General features: G+C 39.5%; 1 protein-coding gene across 1 annotated transcript in view; it reads right to left on the reverse strand.

Annotated features, from left to right (window-relative positions):
- The window catches only part of APBB1IP (amyloid beta (A4) precursor protein-binding, family B, member 1 interacting protein), a gene marked incomplete at both ends in the record, with an annotated part of 33,857 nt that extends 18,437 nt beyond the window's left edge, over positions 1–15,420 (reverse strand). The window contains 4 exons of the mRNA XM_009702932.1: positions 387–461; positions 8,651–8,772; positions 12,380–12,539; positions 15,343–15,420. Of these exons, the coding sequence (XP_009701234.1) occupies positions 387–461; positions 8,651–8,772; positions 12,380–12,539; positions 15,343–15,420 (435 nt within the window). The remainder of the gene's footprint in view (positions 1–386; positions 462–8,650; positions 8,773–12,379; positions 12,540–15,342) is intronic.
- Positions 15,421–18,438: the final 3,018 nt, after the last annotated feature.

Consider the following 18,438-nt stretch of genomic DNA (forward strand, 5'->3'; position numbering starts at 1 on the left):
CGAGAGGTTAAACAGATTTGCTGGAAAAGTGCAAAGGTTCTTTTTCTGTTGTAGTACAGCTGATAATTTGAGGTAGTGAGAACTACATATACTTCTAACCCAAAAGATAATTGTTTGCTACTGATTACCCTTAGTAACAGTGTAAAGTCACAAGGGCTGGCCTAAGGGTGTGGCACAGCTGTTTCTTTTATTCATATTTGTATAACACTACTTTTATTGTTATCATGGCATTACTCTTCATAGAAACATCAAGTAAAAACATTTCACGGCATTGGAGTCTATGCTACAGATTTGCCCACAAAGAACTAAATGCTGCTATTGCAGAGCAGATGCAGATGGTGGCAGAGTTTTGGTAACATTTACATCAGCATAGAAAGTTGGCTTACCTCCAGTAAAGCCTCTTTGTTTTTATCATTCATTTCTTTGCTTTCATTCCTCCCTTTGTTTGCCAGGTAGAAATTCTGATTAAGACACAAAAGAAATTGACATTCATTACAAAGACAGCAATACAAGTAACTAGATCACTACAAACTCATTCAATAGTTACTCAGTCTTTCAATATTGAGTGCCCAAACCAGAGATGCAAGAGGCAGATGCATATGGACTTTTTTTATAGAAAACTTTAATCACAGCTGCCTGCTTAGAAGTTTTAATGCTTTATTTAGAATATAATTCAAAAGTGATACAAAATTACTTTTGCCTATGTATATACAGCCTCACAAAATTTTAAAAACAGTGGGTTATGGGTTTGACTGTTTTTCTGGATTAGTGGGTTCGATTTTATCATTCCAATTTTCACCCCTTCCTATATTATTACAGGTAGTAGAGAACATAACATTTTATTGCATACTGATACATGATGAATTCAAAGCAATATCAAAAGGGTAGAAAGCATTTTTCCTAACAATCCAATTTGGTAATTTGCACGCTTCATATCTGGCACTCTGGATATAACTCAGCTCTTAATTTTTAATAAAAGTGCTTATATGCCAAAGCCTTTATCCAAAGTTACTACTTTCTACTTTTAAACCCCTGCTCATGCTCTGCGAAGTATTTTTATGCAGTGAAGAAGTTATTCAAAAATCCAGAAGAAATCAGAAGAAATGATCACCATGATATCTCAGCACACGTGCTCCAGCCTACTGACACAAAAGTCTACACTTTGAAATGCTCCTCTGTTTCTGTGACAGAGGGCTGTGAAGCTGCAGCCGCCCGCAGAGGACCCAGTGCCCATCTGTCCCTGCAAAGAAGGAAGCACAGCGCCTCATGCACACAGTCACCAGTAAAAGTAACAGCTACCCACTGTTAAACAGCAAAACCAATTTTGCATCCATCTGCATTGTACAGATGGACAAAAGGACAGTACTTGGATACATGTGCAAATTCAGGCAGTGGGAAGGTAGCTCAGGAGCACCCTAGGACTTGTGTGCTGGAGCATGTGCAGTGGCTGCTCAACAGCAAGCATGGCCAGACAGAAGAGCCCAGCTGCCTGCAGACGGTAAGGAAGCTGGGCATCAAGAAAGCAGGTAAATCAAGGAGCTATGCCATGTATCATGTAGCATTTAGATTCATGGCCTTGAGGCCAGCATAGTAACACTCAAAGTTCTTGTGTTTTATCATTTTCTAAACAAAAGTATACGTAGAAGAGGAGCTTGGGCTTGGAAAATACCTGATGCATGGGACAGTCTTACTGGGTTCCCGGGAACTAGTTAAAAAGCTAAGTTTGCACAACAAACGGCATAAAACAAACATACACCATTGTCTAGGAAACAGACAAAATCATAAAAACCCAACAATTTTTGAAAGGTTTCTCCTTAAGAACTACTCCTAATTCTGTAATTCTTCAGCAATTCTGTAGGAAGAAAACTAAGAGCTTATCTGACTTTTCATTTCTCTCCATTTTTTCATGTCTCCAGACTATGAGAATGTGGCAACTTATTTACATGCCTAGAACGCCACAACGACTAAACTGCAACACAAATGCAAACATTACGAAAAGACAAATGAGATGTGTGTAAACGAAGGAACACGCTGTTGCTATAGTATAAGAAAGAAACAAACAAGCAGCAAATCCACCCTGCCAGCATACCATGTTTACAGCAACAAGGCTTAGCTGAACTGAAACCCTGCTCTTCCACACAACCACATCTTCTTTTTCAAGCAGTGCTGTGAACAGCTGTCTGCCAGAATGCAAGCCTCACATCAGACCGTTTTGGAGGAGCACCAGCAGAGGAAGCGGAAGAGGTGTGGATGATCTCAAAACCAGTTCTTTAAAAACTGCTTTCTTAGAAGGTCCCATTAAGTCAGACAGGGACATCAGAAACACAGCCACCTGCAATTTGGCCGATGCTGATGCCATGTCTGTGGTATGAACATAAGAAGAGAAACTTGAACATTCAATACAACGGACAGTTATGCTAGGAAATATAGCTGGCTCCAGACTGCCTGGGCGCATTTTCAGTCCATGGATCAAGGTAGGCAAACACTGAGGACCACAGCTTCGTGTCTGCATATGAAGACAGTATTCATAGCAGAAAAATCCCAAACCAGCTCAAACCAAAATCCACTTAAAAGTGTGTTCTCAGTATAACCCATACAGCAATGCCTGCCTGTGCAGTCCAAAACCACAGGTCTGACTGACAATGCTCCACTCATCCCACTGGAAAAAAAGATACTGTTCTCAGCAGCTGCAGCCAAGTCCTCTGGACATGTGCAACAGTTCTTCTTGACAGGGAGCACTATCACAGCACTGCTGGCTTGATGTTGGCACACCCATTTTTGCATTGATGAAGGTATGAAGAGAAGCCTCAGAGTGCACTGTTAGGCTGGGTTGGGCCTCCAGACTTTGGGATGGATTTGGAAAGTAGAAGGACATGAAAGCTGTAAGCCTTCTTCTTCTATAGGTCATTATAAAGACATAGTACAACCCCTAAAATACACAATGAAGATTTATCAAGGTAAGTACACCTTATCACTGTCTCAATAAAGCTTGGTTCATCAGCTTTACTACCAGTGGGGAGAACATTCATCTGGCTCAGTCAGCCTTCAGTGCACTGATAATAAGAAAACAAAGCTCCTCTGATTACAACTGATTCACATTCAGGCATCTGGCATTTATTTAGCAGAAACACAGACCACCCTGTACTGACATAATCAATGATAAAGAGAGAAAGTCTGTAATGATATCCATGCTGGATCTCTAATAACGCAGCTTTTTCATTAGGGAAACAGGGCTCTGTCACCTAAACTAATGTTACACAGATGTACACTGTCATCTTTCACCTGTCAACAGACATTTCATTTATTACTGATTACCTCCTTTATGTCTCTGCCCTGAAATCTGGAAGTTCATGGTACTTACTAGTTGTCAGTGGCTAAAAACGTGGGGAGCAGACCATACACTGTACTTGTTTTATCACTGTGTGGTCTCCTATTTTTGATCAGAAGCATTCATCCTATAGGAGGCAAACCACATGTGTCCACAAGAGGTCATTCCAAGTCCAGTAGTCAAAGGTCATGATAAAAGGCAAGCTCTTTCCTGTCAGAGGACACCACTGGAAAACGCATGTTTGGTTTGGGATGTCAGGTCATTAATGGGACAAGATGTGGCTACAGGGCAGCTCTCTGTATATGTCTACAGATTTGAAAATTAACTATTTTTTATGTTCAAAAGACAATGTCTTCCTCTTGATAGAGAGCTGAACTTACTTAACAGGATGGATTCATCCTCTTGGGCTGATAACATAAGAAAGCAAACATAAAGGCTTATTTTAACAAACAAAACGAAGTATGCTGGCACACTTTGTCATTGGGTTTGTTTGCACTGTTTGGGTTGTTTGCTGCAGAGATGAGCAGTTGAGGGTTTTTGCTGAATTATGCCCTGTGCCTACACAGCCCAGATCAGCTGAAGCTGACACAAAGCCAGTTGCTCTCCCATGCCATTCTGCCTGACTCTGACTAATGCAGAGCTACAGCGGCAGTTTTGACATGTACTGCTAGCCAGGTATGACATCCTTAAGAGACATTACGGCAGCATTTCCCCCTGTGCTTATGCAGGACAGCTGCAAAACTAGCTGATGACCCATCTATGGCTTTACATTAGCAGGAAATTCCACAGGTACAAAAGAAAATCCTGTAAAGATTTTATAGTAAGCTTGTTAATTTTGTGCTTTGTACTGTAAAGTACCATTAGTCTATGTATACAATCTTTCCATTTAGATAGAGCCATCTCCTTTTGTATGGAAAGGCAGGTAAAAAAATTCAGGCTGTATGTCTCTCTACTCCACCCTCAAACAGTGGAAGACAGAAGGTGTTTTCAATAGTTTCAAAGAACATCTCTGGCTGCATGTAAGCAAACAAAACTTGGATCATGGTAGAAACATAGCCTTTACTACTGCACTGCCAAACTCTCTGATCAGTGTTCCATGTCTCTATATTCGTAAAAAAGAATTTCCTAAATGAAACAGTACCTCTCATACCTTTCATCTTTTTGCATACACAGCCCCATCCAAGCTGGAATGCAGCAGCTACTTGTCAGTACATAACAAAAGTGTTCAAGGCAGCATCCTCCCTCTGCTTAGGTTGTATTTTTGCTTTCAAGCTATTGAAACTGTTTTTCCAGAAGATCTGCAAAGTCTGCAACAGCACAGATCAGACAGGGTGCAGCAAACAAGGCAGCTGCTCCATACTCATTAGAATCTTCTTTGTGCAATGAGCTGCCTATTTACTGCACCCAGAATGAGGGAAGAAGTGGCCAGATCTCATCCCATTTCAGCCCATTGCAACTGCATACTGAATGCAGCACAGTTTGTGCAGAAAAAAATAAACTAGAACACGGTCATATCTGCAACCCATATCATGGTATGTCCCCTAAAAACATGCATACTAAAAATATTAGAAGGTACCTATAATTGCTCTAAAGATCAGAAGCCCCCCAAAATTGATTTTTGACGCTGCTTATTTGATTTTGTAATGTTTGAAGAAATCACCACAGCTGACTTTTCATGCCTTGAGGATCATGGTCTTCACCATCAAAAAGGGGGGAACATGGAACAAATGAAAGACATATGTAAGCTAGGATGCAGCTAACAGCCAAGCACTTTGTAGGCTGATTAAAAGTCACTTGCAAAATAGTTCAAATGTGTAAAGACTGTTTCTGTGTTACAGTCTCAAGGCAGAAAAACAAAAATATCTATTGAAGTAGCATCTTTGACTTGAAACTATACCGTGGCCTGAGATAGACTAACATCAGATACGATTACGATTACCAAAGAGTGGCAGTACAGTGAAAAACACTTCCCTTTTTTACTTCTATTTCTTTGCACATTTGCCAGCACACGCAATAATCAGGTTCCCTGCCACCCTTCTATGTTTCCTTCACTGGGTAACAGGGGAGACAAAGAAAAACCTTGATTCATAAAGGTGGCCAAGGTGGTAAAAAAAGTATCACCTTGTGGATACCAGCCCAGTTTCAATGACTTCAAAGTAAATACTCAGGTGGGAAACTCACTATAGCTGTCCTGTTATGAAAGGCATTACAAATTCCTACCTCCTTCTCATGCTGCTTAGTACTCTTGCTTTTTGGAAGAAATCAAATGTCTATTCAGTGTATGGGTTCTCCATTAGAGGGTACAGCTCTTGCTTTTGGCTTACATATGAGGGAGCAGAAGCATAAAGTACTCACTTTAGAGATTTTCATTAATTTTCATAAATACTGTCCAAAAATAATAAAAAACAACCACCAAAAACCCCCACATGTATGTGGTGTCACCTGCACTGTTTGAATTTATCCTATCTGCTTGCATCAGCAAAAGAGAAACACAGGAAATCAAAATCCATGTAAGCAAAAATCAAATATAGTGTTCCAAGAGTGTGACCAGCATTTACAGTCAGGAGTTTAGGTTCAGCTGCTCCTTAAAAATAAACCTGTTTAAATGAAGCAAAAGCATTTCCTACAGTTTTTTTTTTTTTAGAGTCTCTTTTAGCTGAGAAATATTCTTTGAGCTTTTGAAAAGAGGTGTTGAGACCTGACAACCTTTCCTTTCAAGAGCCAAGCACAGCATCACTCAACTGCATGACAAAGCATCACCTTCCCTATGCCATAAAAGTTTTCTTTATTTGCACATGTTCCAATATGTATTTTTGTTTCACTCTTTAGTCACAGACTTGTGATGCTCCATATCTGTAGATGAGTCACTTGTGCCGTTCATGGAATGGTCTTTTACTGTGAGCTCCCTTCAGGGTAAATTATATCACGGTGAGGAAAGGGCAAAAGCGTGCCTGTCTTTGTGAAGAGGGAGACATCTGAGGCTTTTGCAGATGCTTTTTCTAAAATGTATTCCAAATACTTTAAAAAATTGCTTTCAGAAACAAAGCTGCAGAAAAATACTAGAGACTACTGCATGACAAGAATCACAATCTTCAAAAAAAGCCACTGGCATTAGCTAAGCAGCATGTTGCTAGCACAGACACATAGGATAAATCCTACATTTCAGATCATCAGTTCCTCCTTAGAAAATTAAACATGTTTAATTAATTGTTATTTAATCTATATCAGGTATATAACTAATTCACAGAAAGAAAGAATGAAAATTGGCACAGGTCATAGACCTTCTCCAGAGGTCCACTTGTTTTAGCAATGCATCTGGACATCTTTATAGTAAGATTTTTTTAAAGTATTTAATTGTGTCAAACCTCTGTAATGAAAATTTTGTATCACTAATTTGTCTAAGAATAAATTGTAGGCACCTGGCCACCTTTGACATTTGCATATTTTTTTTTTTTCCAGAAAAATATCCGCAAGTTACAAAACAGTGAGATCTCCACAGACAACCTCCAACAGAATGAGCACTAAATATGACCAACCGAAGGAATCCAACTGCTGCTGCATTACCACCACTGGCTGTGTCAAAAAAAGCACGCTGCAATTTCTGTACTCACCAAATGAGTTTATGAGGCAACCTTGACCAAGCTAGGAGGAAGAGGCTGAATATACTGAGAGTACAGTATCAGAGCACTGGATTTCAGTTTCTCATTGGTTACACCATATCAGAGCACTGGATTTCAGTTTCCCATTGGTTACACCATCATTTTCGTAAGTAGTTAGTTAGGTAATCATACACCCTGTGCCCCACCAACTCAGCATTTCCGCTTGGTTTACCTTTTCAGAGACTCACTCCAGATCATGTATTTTACCATGTTTCATTCTCTAGTGTGAGCTCTGTCTGTACAATATTGACTGTTTTCTGCCAAAAAGACAAACCGTTGATATGACTGTACTATTCTATCTCATGTTTGAATTTGCTAAGCCTGACAGATGGTTAGACTTTATTAGTGGTAAAATATTTCAATAGTGTGATAGCCACAACTGATCCAGTTTCCTTATGCTGTTCATTTTAGAGCTTATCACAGAGGGGCTGAAGCTCAAGGACTGCAGACACGTCCAGATCAAGCTCAGTGTGTCCTGAGATGGGAGGACCGAGCTACACTCTTATTGTGGTTTTAGTTTAGGTCATGTTTATTTCTAAAGGTAGTTGCAATCGAAATGCCCAGACCCTTCATCAAAGATTTACTTCCTATGGGAGGTTCACAGTCTTGCCCTAAGCCACTTGCCTAAATAACACTACTAGTGTATGAATCAAATGTACAATTGAACCTCTGCTGCAAGGTATGTCTATGTGCATTAGAAAGTATAAAATCTTGAGCCATCATGTATGTTTTACTTCCAAAGTTGGCTTTGCTGTTTCGTATTAAAAATCAGCATCACTGTAGATACTAGTTATGTCAATGAAGGAAACTTCCTCTCTGCAGGTTTTATTTGAAACGCTGGCTCATTCTAAAAAAAACCTAACTCCCTAATGAGCAGCTTGGTGAGATTTGCTGCCAAATTATGTATTTGACTCATTTTTTCAGCAATGCTGGATTGCTCATTTTTCTTCTGCAGCCCTCAGGAACAAACCAGATGCTCAGTGAGCTAACAGACTGCTGACAAGGAGAAAAGATCTCGTGCCCCAGAATCCACCAACTGTATGTGCTAGGGTATTTGTAAATATGGTTTTGACTACATATCATAAGAAAGAAATTATTTATGTATACACCTATCCTGATTAATTTGATGCAATTCAGCGTGCAGACCCTCCTTTTACAAAGTTAGTGTGCACAAGTTACTATTCACCCAACTCTTTTCCCCAGTCTAAATGAAAGCTAGATAAACTCCCTGTAGTACTCAGCATACGCTTTATGAAGTTTCTCGTACAACTGGCAAAAACTGGACCTTCCAGGAAATGTTGATTTTCGTCAGTAGAAATAGTAGAGAAACGACAGTAATGACAAAGGCCAGGTTTTTACAGCTGTGCCATCTCACCCCAGTTCTGAGAGCTGTGCCTAAGCCACAGCTTGTACCAGCGCAGAACTACATGCTTCATTTTTTATCGCTGCAGACAGGACTTTAAAATAGTATCAGAAAAAAATATAAAGCACTAATTTTGAAATCCTCACATTCAAAATCCTTGGGTTTTTTTGTTGAAAGTACAAGTTTTACTTTCTCTGATTCCGAACTGACAGAGCTGAAAGCAAATTAATAATGCAATAGCCAGCATACAGACTAAATGACATAATTTTAGACTCTTATCCAAATACCACGTTAGCTTACCTGGGGATTTTTAAATATAGCATATTTTTCACTTTTTTCCAAAAACAGAATCTTATTCTCAGTGTCTCGAGTCCAGTCTGATAACACTTCAACAACATTTTCATGGTCTTCAAAAAATCTTTCTGGAGAGACAGAAAAGGTAATGTAAGACACTCAAACTCTCACTCCCTCCTCCTGAGGCTGCAGAAATTCCTGTATAAGAATGTTAACATTATCTGATGTTTACTCAGAGATGGACAGTCTAGCACTCTTTTCCACTGCACAGAAGGGAGCAAAACCACATGAAAATAGTGTTATGTGGAAGGGCAAATCAGCTACAGAAGATGCCTTATGTAGCTCTGCCATGCTCCTGGATTCCTCCTGCATCTCTGTGCTGTTGCCCAAAGACTGCAAAGGATGGAAACAGTGACCCACTAGGAGCAGATGGTTACACCCATGTCTCTCAACGGTTTTCTGGTTTTGTTGGTTTTTGGTTTTTTAAGGTTTGCAATACGATTGGGGGGGTTGTACATTCACTTTGGCTACTGAATTGAAAAATAGTAGTAAAAACTTACTTCCTTGTCTTTTTACTTATTGGAACAAATGAAAAATTGCTTTTTGTCAGCTAATTCTATGCACTGAAAAAAAAAAAGTTTAGTTTCAAGCAACTGTATTTAAAAACAGGAACAGCAAAAAAGAGTAAATAGGAAGACAGACCGAGAACTGATATGAAGATACACTGTTTCACCCAGCATCTCTGTAGTTAAACACCTCACCAGAGATATGAGAGACCTAGTGTCAGTTCTCTCCCTTCCTGAGCTGATCCGAACCCAGATCCTCCACCCAGCAAAGCCACAGGGTATGCTGAGGTTAGGTAACTCCGATCTTTTCTGCACTTTCACTTTGATAAAGTAGCTGAACAGTCACATAAACCCCCTTTGGAAGCAAAAGAAGGTGAAAAAAAAAAGGGGGGGGGGGAATAAAAGCATAATTTGACAGGTAATTTTGGAAGGACCCAAATTGCATTTTCCTACAAACTCAATATTGGGGCAGGGAATTGACCCAACTGCAATTTTCAGTATGATTTTGGCAGTTTCCTAGGAACAGCTGCCCTCCATTTCAGTGGTCTGTGGTGATCACATCTTCCAATGGCCTAGTTTGGCCTCATGTAAGAGGAGATAACAGAGCACACATTCTGTAGGCTTTCTTTAACACTTGTTACTTTTGACAAGGGTTCAGTATGTCCCATCAAAACTAAATTTTGTGAATTACTTAAATTCACAAAATGAGATTAGCTTCAGCACCAGTTCACATGTACACAGTAACTTTTAACAACACAAGGAACATAACACTTTTCATTTAGCAACTGATAGTTCTGCAATGCACTGGAAATACAAAGCACTACATAAGAACTCAAGTAATGGTTTGAAGGGTAAACAGTATCTTATAGTCTATTATAGCCATACATTAATTCTCAGGTCATAACACTAGTTATTTAACACTAATTTTTGCCCCATATACTTTTGTTTGTTCATTTCCAGTACCAAGCTTTTCTTGTAGAAAGCCATTCTCAGGAGGGTCTTTTTTATAAATATTGTTACAAAAAAACTGTGAAAGCTGGATGCCTATTATAAGGCAATATTCTTCATTGCAAAATACATGCTGATATGTACAGCCCAGTGTTACATTATCATCTCACTACTGAGATTATTTGTGATATTTAACAGGCAATTAATCTAAAACTGTAGTTTATTTTATTTGTAATGATCACCTTTCAAAATAACAGTATATATAAGATACTCTGTCAAGGACCTTCTGATATAAAACTAGCTTGGACTTCCAGTTCAGCCTGAAATATCTGCTGCTCAGGTTTGCTTCTTAAACATAATTTTACTTTCTTGAATACTAAAATGGAAAGCAGCCAGAAGGGGAAAGTGCAGGAAAGCCTGTCTTCTAAGCATGCTGATAGTAATAGAGCTATCTAGAACTGCCAAGAAGTATACTGACAAGAATAAAGAACAGTTCACATTGTTCTGATTTTGAACAGAATTAACTGCATGTTGCTGTGCAATGGAAGCAGAAGGAAGAATATGTACCATTCCATCTATATCAAAATCCCCTTCTGCAAACAAAAAGGCTCCATTTCCAGCTGATTTGGACCTGGTGATAGACCTCTGCCTCAGGAGTTCATAGATGCAATCAACCTGAAGCAACTACTGATTTATTTCTTTTACTACTCTTCTTCTGTTCTGGCTTTTAAAATAGTTTTTATTCATTATGAGAGTAATTCCTTACTATACCAATACTATAACTCTAACCCAAAGCACGTAGCATTAGCTGGGACTAAAGTAACACAAGTAATTTTTACTTACAAAAAAACAAAAGTCTAACCATTCACCCAAATGTTTGAGGCATATGATCTCCCTGATCCCCTCAGTTTTAATTGTGTGATGAGGAATTCAAAATGTCTATCTAGATTATGAAGAAACACAAGTACATTCTTTTTAATGGTTAAGGAGACTCAGAAAACAATCTGTTTGTGTGCTGTCATACTAACACTCAGACATGTTTGTCCAAGTCACACTAGACCAGAGGTAGCAACTTTCCAAGACAAGAAAACACTCTAAAATTATTCAGTGACATGTGACATTTCCAGTCTTTCCTTAGTTAAGATAAGCATGTATAAAAGAATGCAGCAACGTTGCTTCATGTATCACCTTAATGGAATAGAACAGATTGGCAGTTAATATATCTGCTATTCTTTAAAGCAGATGAGAATCTCCTTCCTGTTGAGCAGTCAGGCTTTTTCCAGTTATTTTTACATTTCTTTGTTTTAGTTTAGCAGGATGATTATTCCTGGGATTCTTTTAAAGTGCAATAGTGATATTTAACTTTCTTTCTGCATTTTTACATCTCTGCTGGGAGACTGTAAACTGAGAATGCTAAAGGCTGTTCTACAATTTCCTGTTTCTCTAGGTCAAATGTGACCCTGGAAGAAAGCTGTGGCAATTTTCCTTTTCCTTTTGATGTGAATCCCTTTGCAGCCTGGACAATCAAAATATTCTGAAATAACTCACAATTAGAGAATACTCCATGCTTAATCAAGCCCTGAATCCTTTTTGAAACAAAACTCATTAAGTTGCACCTAACAATACGAAAGTTTTGCACAGCTGTTTCCTAGGGCCCTGGAGGCCAGGTTAGTTACTTCCTAAACCATAAGGTACCATCAGCAGAGCTGCAGCCCCATCAGACAGCAATATCCTGTTCAGAGCTACACTTAAGAAAACCACTATCACAAATGAAAAGCATTAGAAATTACTGAAATGCTTCTCAGACAGTCTTGTTTAATTACAACATTTGCTTGGCCAGTATGTAACAGCCTGCGGACAGCACTTCAGCACTGCATCCTCTCTTCAAGAGTAGAGTACTAGTGTGTTTGGGTCTGTCACTGCCTTGACAAACATAGTGAAATTCACATGGCCCCTTCATTTTGTGTAAAATAAAATAATGGAAATGGTGGTGGGCAAGGAGCCTTCTGCAGCTCGCAGCATGGATGAATGGAAGACTCGCTTCTACAGCAAGAACGGCCCAAGTACATTCCTGCAGCATACCTCAGCTTAGAGACTGTGATGTTCCAACACCAGTGGATACATGGGCAGGAGAAATGTTATTAATTATCTTTACAAGATTACCAATAGCATAGGATGCACTACATCTATTTGCGATATGCTCTCTCACTACGCCACTTACCAATTTGCAGCTCTGGGTACATTTCATACAGACACCAGTCGACGTTGCAGTTGCAATGGGTTTTCTCAAAGAGATTGTCTAAAACATCCCGCGTCACCTGACGCTCATCCACCATTAGTGACTTTGTGCTGTTATCGTACATGTGCACCTTGACAACAAGCTGAATACAGAGTCACAGAAGAGTTAGTTAATTTCAGAAGCAAGTAAAAGGCTAGTCTGAATCTGCTAACACAGATAAGAAAGATTAAGGCTGAAGGTTATAACTGATTCAAAGGTACCCTGTCCCACAGTGAACTAAGGGAATAGAACAGCTTGGAAGCTTTAACATTATATTGCCCCTAAAATAAAGACTTTTTCTCAAAAAAAGAAAATTGAACCTTATCCTCTGCATGACTTCAGGAAAGGCGAAATTGCTATAGAGCAAAAGCAGAAGTTAATCTCTTCTCTAAATCTACTAGATGTGCAATTAAGGAAAATGCTTGATAGGGAAACCAAGTACAAAAGGACAGAGTGTCCTTACTAGAAATGTGGAAAGTTTTGTTTTAAATGAGAAAAAGAATGGAATATTGCCATGCCAACAGACCAACCTGAAATTGGATTGTACTAAGATGGGCAGTAGTCCAACATCCATCAATAAGCAAACAGATGAGTTATTTATATTGACCAAATTAACCTAAGATACTTGTTATTTCTTATTGCGAAGTATTTTTAAATGGGAAACAGTTTGCACTTTTTTTCAGAGAAGAATAATGCAAGAAAATGCTGAAGTATATAAAATGTGATAAAGAACAGCAAATACATAATAAGTACTTAAAAGGCTCATTTAGTGCTGAAAACAGAAGAAAATAGTCTACAGGATCTGTACAGGGAAACTGGAACTAAAACCGGTGAGCTGGGAGGACTTCTCCACACAGTCTTGTTCAAATAGCTCCTTATTTTAAAAACGTGTGCATAAGAAGCTTTGGTACTATAGAGACAATGTCTATTAAAGATCAGGTAGAAGCAGAGAGTGGTGATCCCCAAGAGAAAATCTACACTATCTCTGGAAAGTAAAAGCAAATGTAACAAAAAATGTGAACTTGCTTTGATTCCAACCCTTCTAAGTATCTTCCTCTCTAAAATAACTTAGCCATAGTGCAGATTATAGAGAAAAAGAAATGTTGTACATGCATAATCAACAATATGTGTGGGGAAAAAAGGGTATTTTTGTCTGCTTATAATTGACTGCTCAGAAACATGCATGCAGTTTTCATCTTCACAGAATTAGAGTGGTTGAGATTCGAAGGCACCTCTGGAGTTCATCCAGTCCAATCCCCTGCTCAAGCAGGGCCACCTAGAGCCCATTGTCCAGGACCCTGTCCAGATGGCTTCTGAGTATCTCCAAGGAGGGAGACTCCACAACCTTCCTGGGAAACTTGTGCCAGTGCTTAGCCACCTTCGCAGCAAAAAAGTGTTTCATGATGTTCAGAGGGAACCTCCTGTGTTTCAGTTTGTGCCCATTGCCTCTGGTCCTGTCACTGGGCATCACTGAAAAGAGCCTAGCTCCATCCTCTTCACACCCTCCCTTCAGGTACTTCTACAGATTGACAAGATCCCCCCGGAGCCTGCTCTCCTCTAGGCTACACAGTCCCAGCTGTCTCAGCCTTTCCTTATAGGAGAGATGCTCCAGTTCCTTAATCATCTTCGTGGCCCTTCATTCATAGGGATGGAACTCTCTTGAGCTTGGAGGAGGTGATCCTTGAATATTAACCAGCTTTCTTGGGCCCCTCTTCGCTCCAGGGTCTTATCCCATGGGACTCTTCCAAGCAGATCTTTGAAGAAGCCAGTCTCCTCTCCTGAAGTCCAGGGCTGTGAGCTTGCTTTTCACCTTCCTGCCTGGCTTCTGCCCTCTGCTTTTGGTAAAAGAGAGCAGACCAGTTTTCTTGACAATTATTTAGTCAATTTAAAACTCAAGAAGGACATAGTAATTTTGTTATAGTGACACGGCCACAAGCAGATTAAACCTTGCTTCTACCCTATGGTTCCAAATATCAAGGGTGGGAAAAAAAAGTGAAGGGAAAAAAAAAAAGTCTTCAAAATAAATGTTTCCTCCCAAAGGAGAATTGCTAACATTGCAAGGAGGGTGATCAACGAGTACTCATAAGTTTAGTTATAGAGCTTTCCAAAGACAGCATTGCTGAACTCCTCCAAACACATTCTCTCAGAAGTAGCATTTGTACATGCACATATAGTGTTCTGTGGGAACCATCTCAAGTCTGGACACCCCAACATTTATTGGAAGTTTCAAGTCTTCTTAGAAGCCCTGCAAACTCCGACCTCCAGCACTTCCCATCTCCTATTTGAGCAACATTAAAAGGTCACGACTTTTTTTCTTCACATCCATTTTTCAGAGTTACTGAACATCTGCAGCTTCTGTTGAGTTCAGCTGGAACACTAGCTTAGGATGAGTGGGCATAATTACATTACATACTGTAGCACCATGCAGAGACTGGCTGGAAGCTTTCTAATTTGTTTTGGTCTAAAATAATTTCTCTTATCCTTGTACATTACTACACCGCTGTGAAAAGATTTAATTTAATTGGGATTAGGTAAATCCACATCCACTGTAGAAGAAAAGTTTAATACTTCTGGAATAAGCACAGCATAAGTAAGCAATGTTTTTGTATACTTTCTACTTTCTCTAAAGCAACCTATCAGAACTGTGGGCTTTGCCCCAACATTGGGAAAAAAAGAAGCAGAGCCTTCCAAATCCTCTAAAAATACGTCCCTCAGAGGTAGCATTCTCCGAGACTTTTCTCATGCAGATGACAAGACAGGTCCATAAAACATCTTTAGATGCTCAAGTTACAAACAAAATACAAAAAAGCCTAGTGATTTTAGGAAGAACTTTATTATTGAGAAGAATTATAATAGATACTTAGCTGGTAGTTCTTATGGTAGCATTCCACTACTTTAAGGCTCACCTTTTTAACTTTGGCTTCCTTCAGTTTCTCCAATGCAAGTTTAATCTTGTCAGCTTTAGCCTGTGCCTCTTGTTCTTCCTGAAAAGACACAAGAGATTTGGAGTACTTTTTGTTAAGTAAGGCCAGCTATTCATGTTTACTTGAAAAAAGTTGTTTCTTGTTATTTATATCCAGAACATAAGGCTTGTCATGGGAAACGTCACAGTTACCAGAAATCCCCAGCTTTCCTTGAGCTAATATCCTCCAGCCAAAGCTTTTGCAAGTCCAATGCTTCCCTTTGTTGCCCAGTCATACAGCTCTTACATATTCTGTTCCTCAAATGCTACAGGAATGCTTGAAAACTGGACTATTCTATGTTTCCATACGGTTACAGCTGATACAAAAGAGAAGATGAAGGAAGATCTAGCCTGACCGAAATAGCACTGTGGATGCAGCCGCTTGGAAGAAAACTTGCCTCTTAATAGGGTTAAGAGAACTAGAGTTTTTAGGAACTTACTGAAAACTTGGCTTGCAATTATACCACTTACAGTTTTAAATTTTCTGTTAAGTACATTAATTGAATTCTTTCACTTGCCACATATGAGCTTTTACTGCACACATACTTACTGAGAGGAATATCTCCTTAAATTTGATGATCTCATGGCTTTTTATTCTAGTAATGCACCTATTCCCCTCCTTAAATTTGATGATCTCACACGGCTTTTTATTCTAGTAATGCACCTATTCCTATTAACACAGACACAGTTAGAGCACTGAAGGTCATTCCAGCTTTTGCTGAACGCCACAGTAAGATTCCTAAAAATCTCAGGATCACCCAGCTCTTCTTTTACAAAGCAGCTATATCAATATCATGCTCCTCTCTTAATATCAGTGAGGTTTGTGATCCAAGAAGACTCTGGATCACCAGCTGCTGAGAGTTTTAGGTACAGGTACCAGTTGCCAGTGCCTACTGTTGCCTCTGTGACTGGTGTATAGATTGCGACTGTTTCTTTTTGCCATCTTCAGTGGTCTCCTCTCGCAACATACAGAGTTGGAAAAGTACATTTTGGAGACCAAGTAACTGTGGTTCCTGGGGCTGCCTTGGAGGGTTCAGTTTCTTTCCAATTTTAAATCCCTGCTCGCCCTATTGAAAACTATCTTGTCTTTGCTTTCTTGCCTCTTCGCTGATTTTTGCTGTCCCTGTTGCGCTCTCTCACTTTCAGTTTCCTTTAAGGGGTAGGATTTTGTGCTATGGTACTCACAGGCACACCCAACTTCCAGTCAATGACTGTGGGAGAAAGTTCCTGCCCTGCTGCCACACAAGATTTTTTCTGTGTGTTACCTTCAGCCTCCCATTGTCTACCCCAATGTCAGTAATTTTAGTGGTCTTCGGACTAAGAGAAACCCAGGATGGCTGTAACTCATTGGAGATGCACTTGCAAGAAACCAGGCCTAACTAAGCATTGCCACTGTTTCCTTCTTACAGATATATCATAGAATCATAGCAAAAAAAGAGCTAAGAAGGTTATCTTATTCATCCCAAGCTTTGAGGCAGGTTCAACCACAACTAAAGTACTCCTGACTGACATCCCCCTAGCTGAACTAAACATCTTTTGTTTTATTATTGCTTCCCCTGGATACTAGCATCCTTTACGATGTCAAAAATACAAGGTGATGTGTGCAAAATGGAAGAGATAGCTTCAAGAATGTTTGCTGTTGTTCAAATTCTCCATTATAAATACCAGGCAATCAGTTAAAAAACATCTTTTTTTTTTTTTTTCTCCACAGGTATGGAAATCTGCACTGCTACAGCTCAGAGATGCTTAACTTTGAGAATCCAAAAATAGCTTCTGTAGTTGAACAGCAACTGTTGGACAAAAGTGGCTTTCACAGTAAGGCTGACTGTTCTACAGAGGGAAGAGCACACAGCCTCTCACACTGTGGTCCTCCCCTTACCATCTCAAAACACCTCTCTGCAGGAAGCAGGAAAAGCATCTTAACCAAAGGGGTTGAGTGTGCGGGCAGACTTTCTGCTGAAAATTTTAGGCAGGTATAACTCAGGCTTCACCTGCATGCGACCTGTGTTGAACAGAGTTCACGCATGGTACAAATCTGTGCAACAGAGCTCTCATCTGAGAGCCTTCACGTTTTCATAACCTTTGTCTGTCTTAATGTAGAAAAAGGAAACTATGCAAAGTAAATAAGCTATCAGATGCAAAATTTTAACACTGTTAAAGAAATGCTTTGACAGGCTAATAGATTTGTTTTCCCACTACAGTATCATCACCATGTTTTCATCTTCAAACAGAAGCACATAAAAGTCATCCAGATAGTGTCATAGAAAATGTAGAAGCCTTATTTAGCTTAAGGACAGTTTTAAAAAGAAACATCAGAGTTGATGGAAACTTAAGAGACAGCTCTATGACTCCCTGAAAGAAAGGCTGTACTTCTTAATTTTGGCACGCTTAAAGGATAGACAACAGAGTCATAGTACCACAGGCACATTGGGAATAATTAACAGTATTCTTATTTGACTACAGACAACCAGGAGCGTTAAACAAAATGTCAGCCTTGATTGGCTCAAGAATCACTTATCAAGAATCCTGGCTAACAGAAACATGGATTTTGATGAAACAAAACACATTCCATTTACAGGTGCATTTCATTCTACTGAGCAGTAAGGTCATGTCAAAGCAGGTCTGGAAGTCCATAGGCTGGGTCCCTGCCTAAAGCAGGACGGTCACCAATACTAGATTCAGTTGGCCATTATTTTGTCTGGCAAAGTTTGGAAAATCTCCAAAGAAAGAGAATCTGTGATCTCTTTGGGTCACCTGTTCCAGTGCTACACCACCTCCTGAAATGGAAAAGGTTTTCCTAATGTCCTGTCTGAAACTACAAATCTACAACATAGAATCATTTAGGTTGGAAAGGACCTTTAAGATTATCAAGTCCAACCGTAAACCTAGCATGGCCAAGACCACCACTAAACCACATCCCTAAGCACCACATCTACAGGCCTTTTAAATACCAACAGACACAGTGACTCCACCACTTCCCTGGGCAGCTTGTTCCAATGCTTGACAACCCTTTCAGTGAAGAAATTCATAGAATCATAAT

Source organism: Cariama cristata, unplaced genomic scaffold (genome assembly GCF_000690535.1).
Source record: "Cariama cristata isolate BGI_N322 unplaced genomic scaffold, ASM69053v1 scaffold12726, whole genome shotgun sequence".
Classification (NCBI taxonomy): domain Eukaryota; kingdom Metazoa; phylum Chordata; class Aves; order Cariamiformes; family Cariamidae; genus Cariama; species Cariama cristata.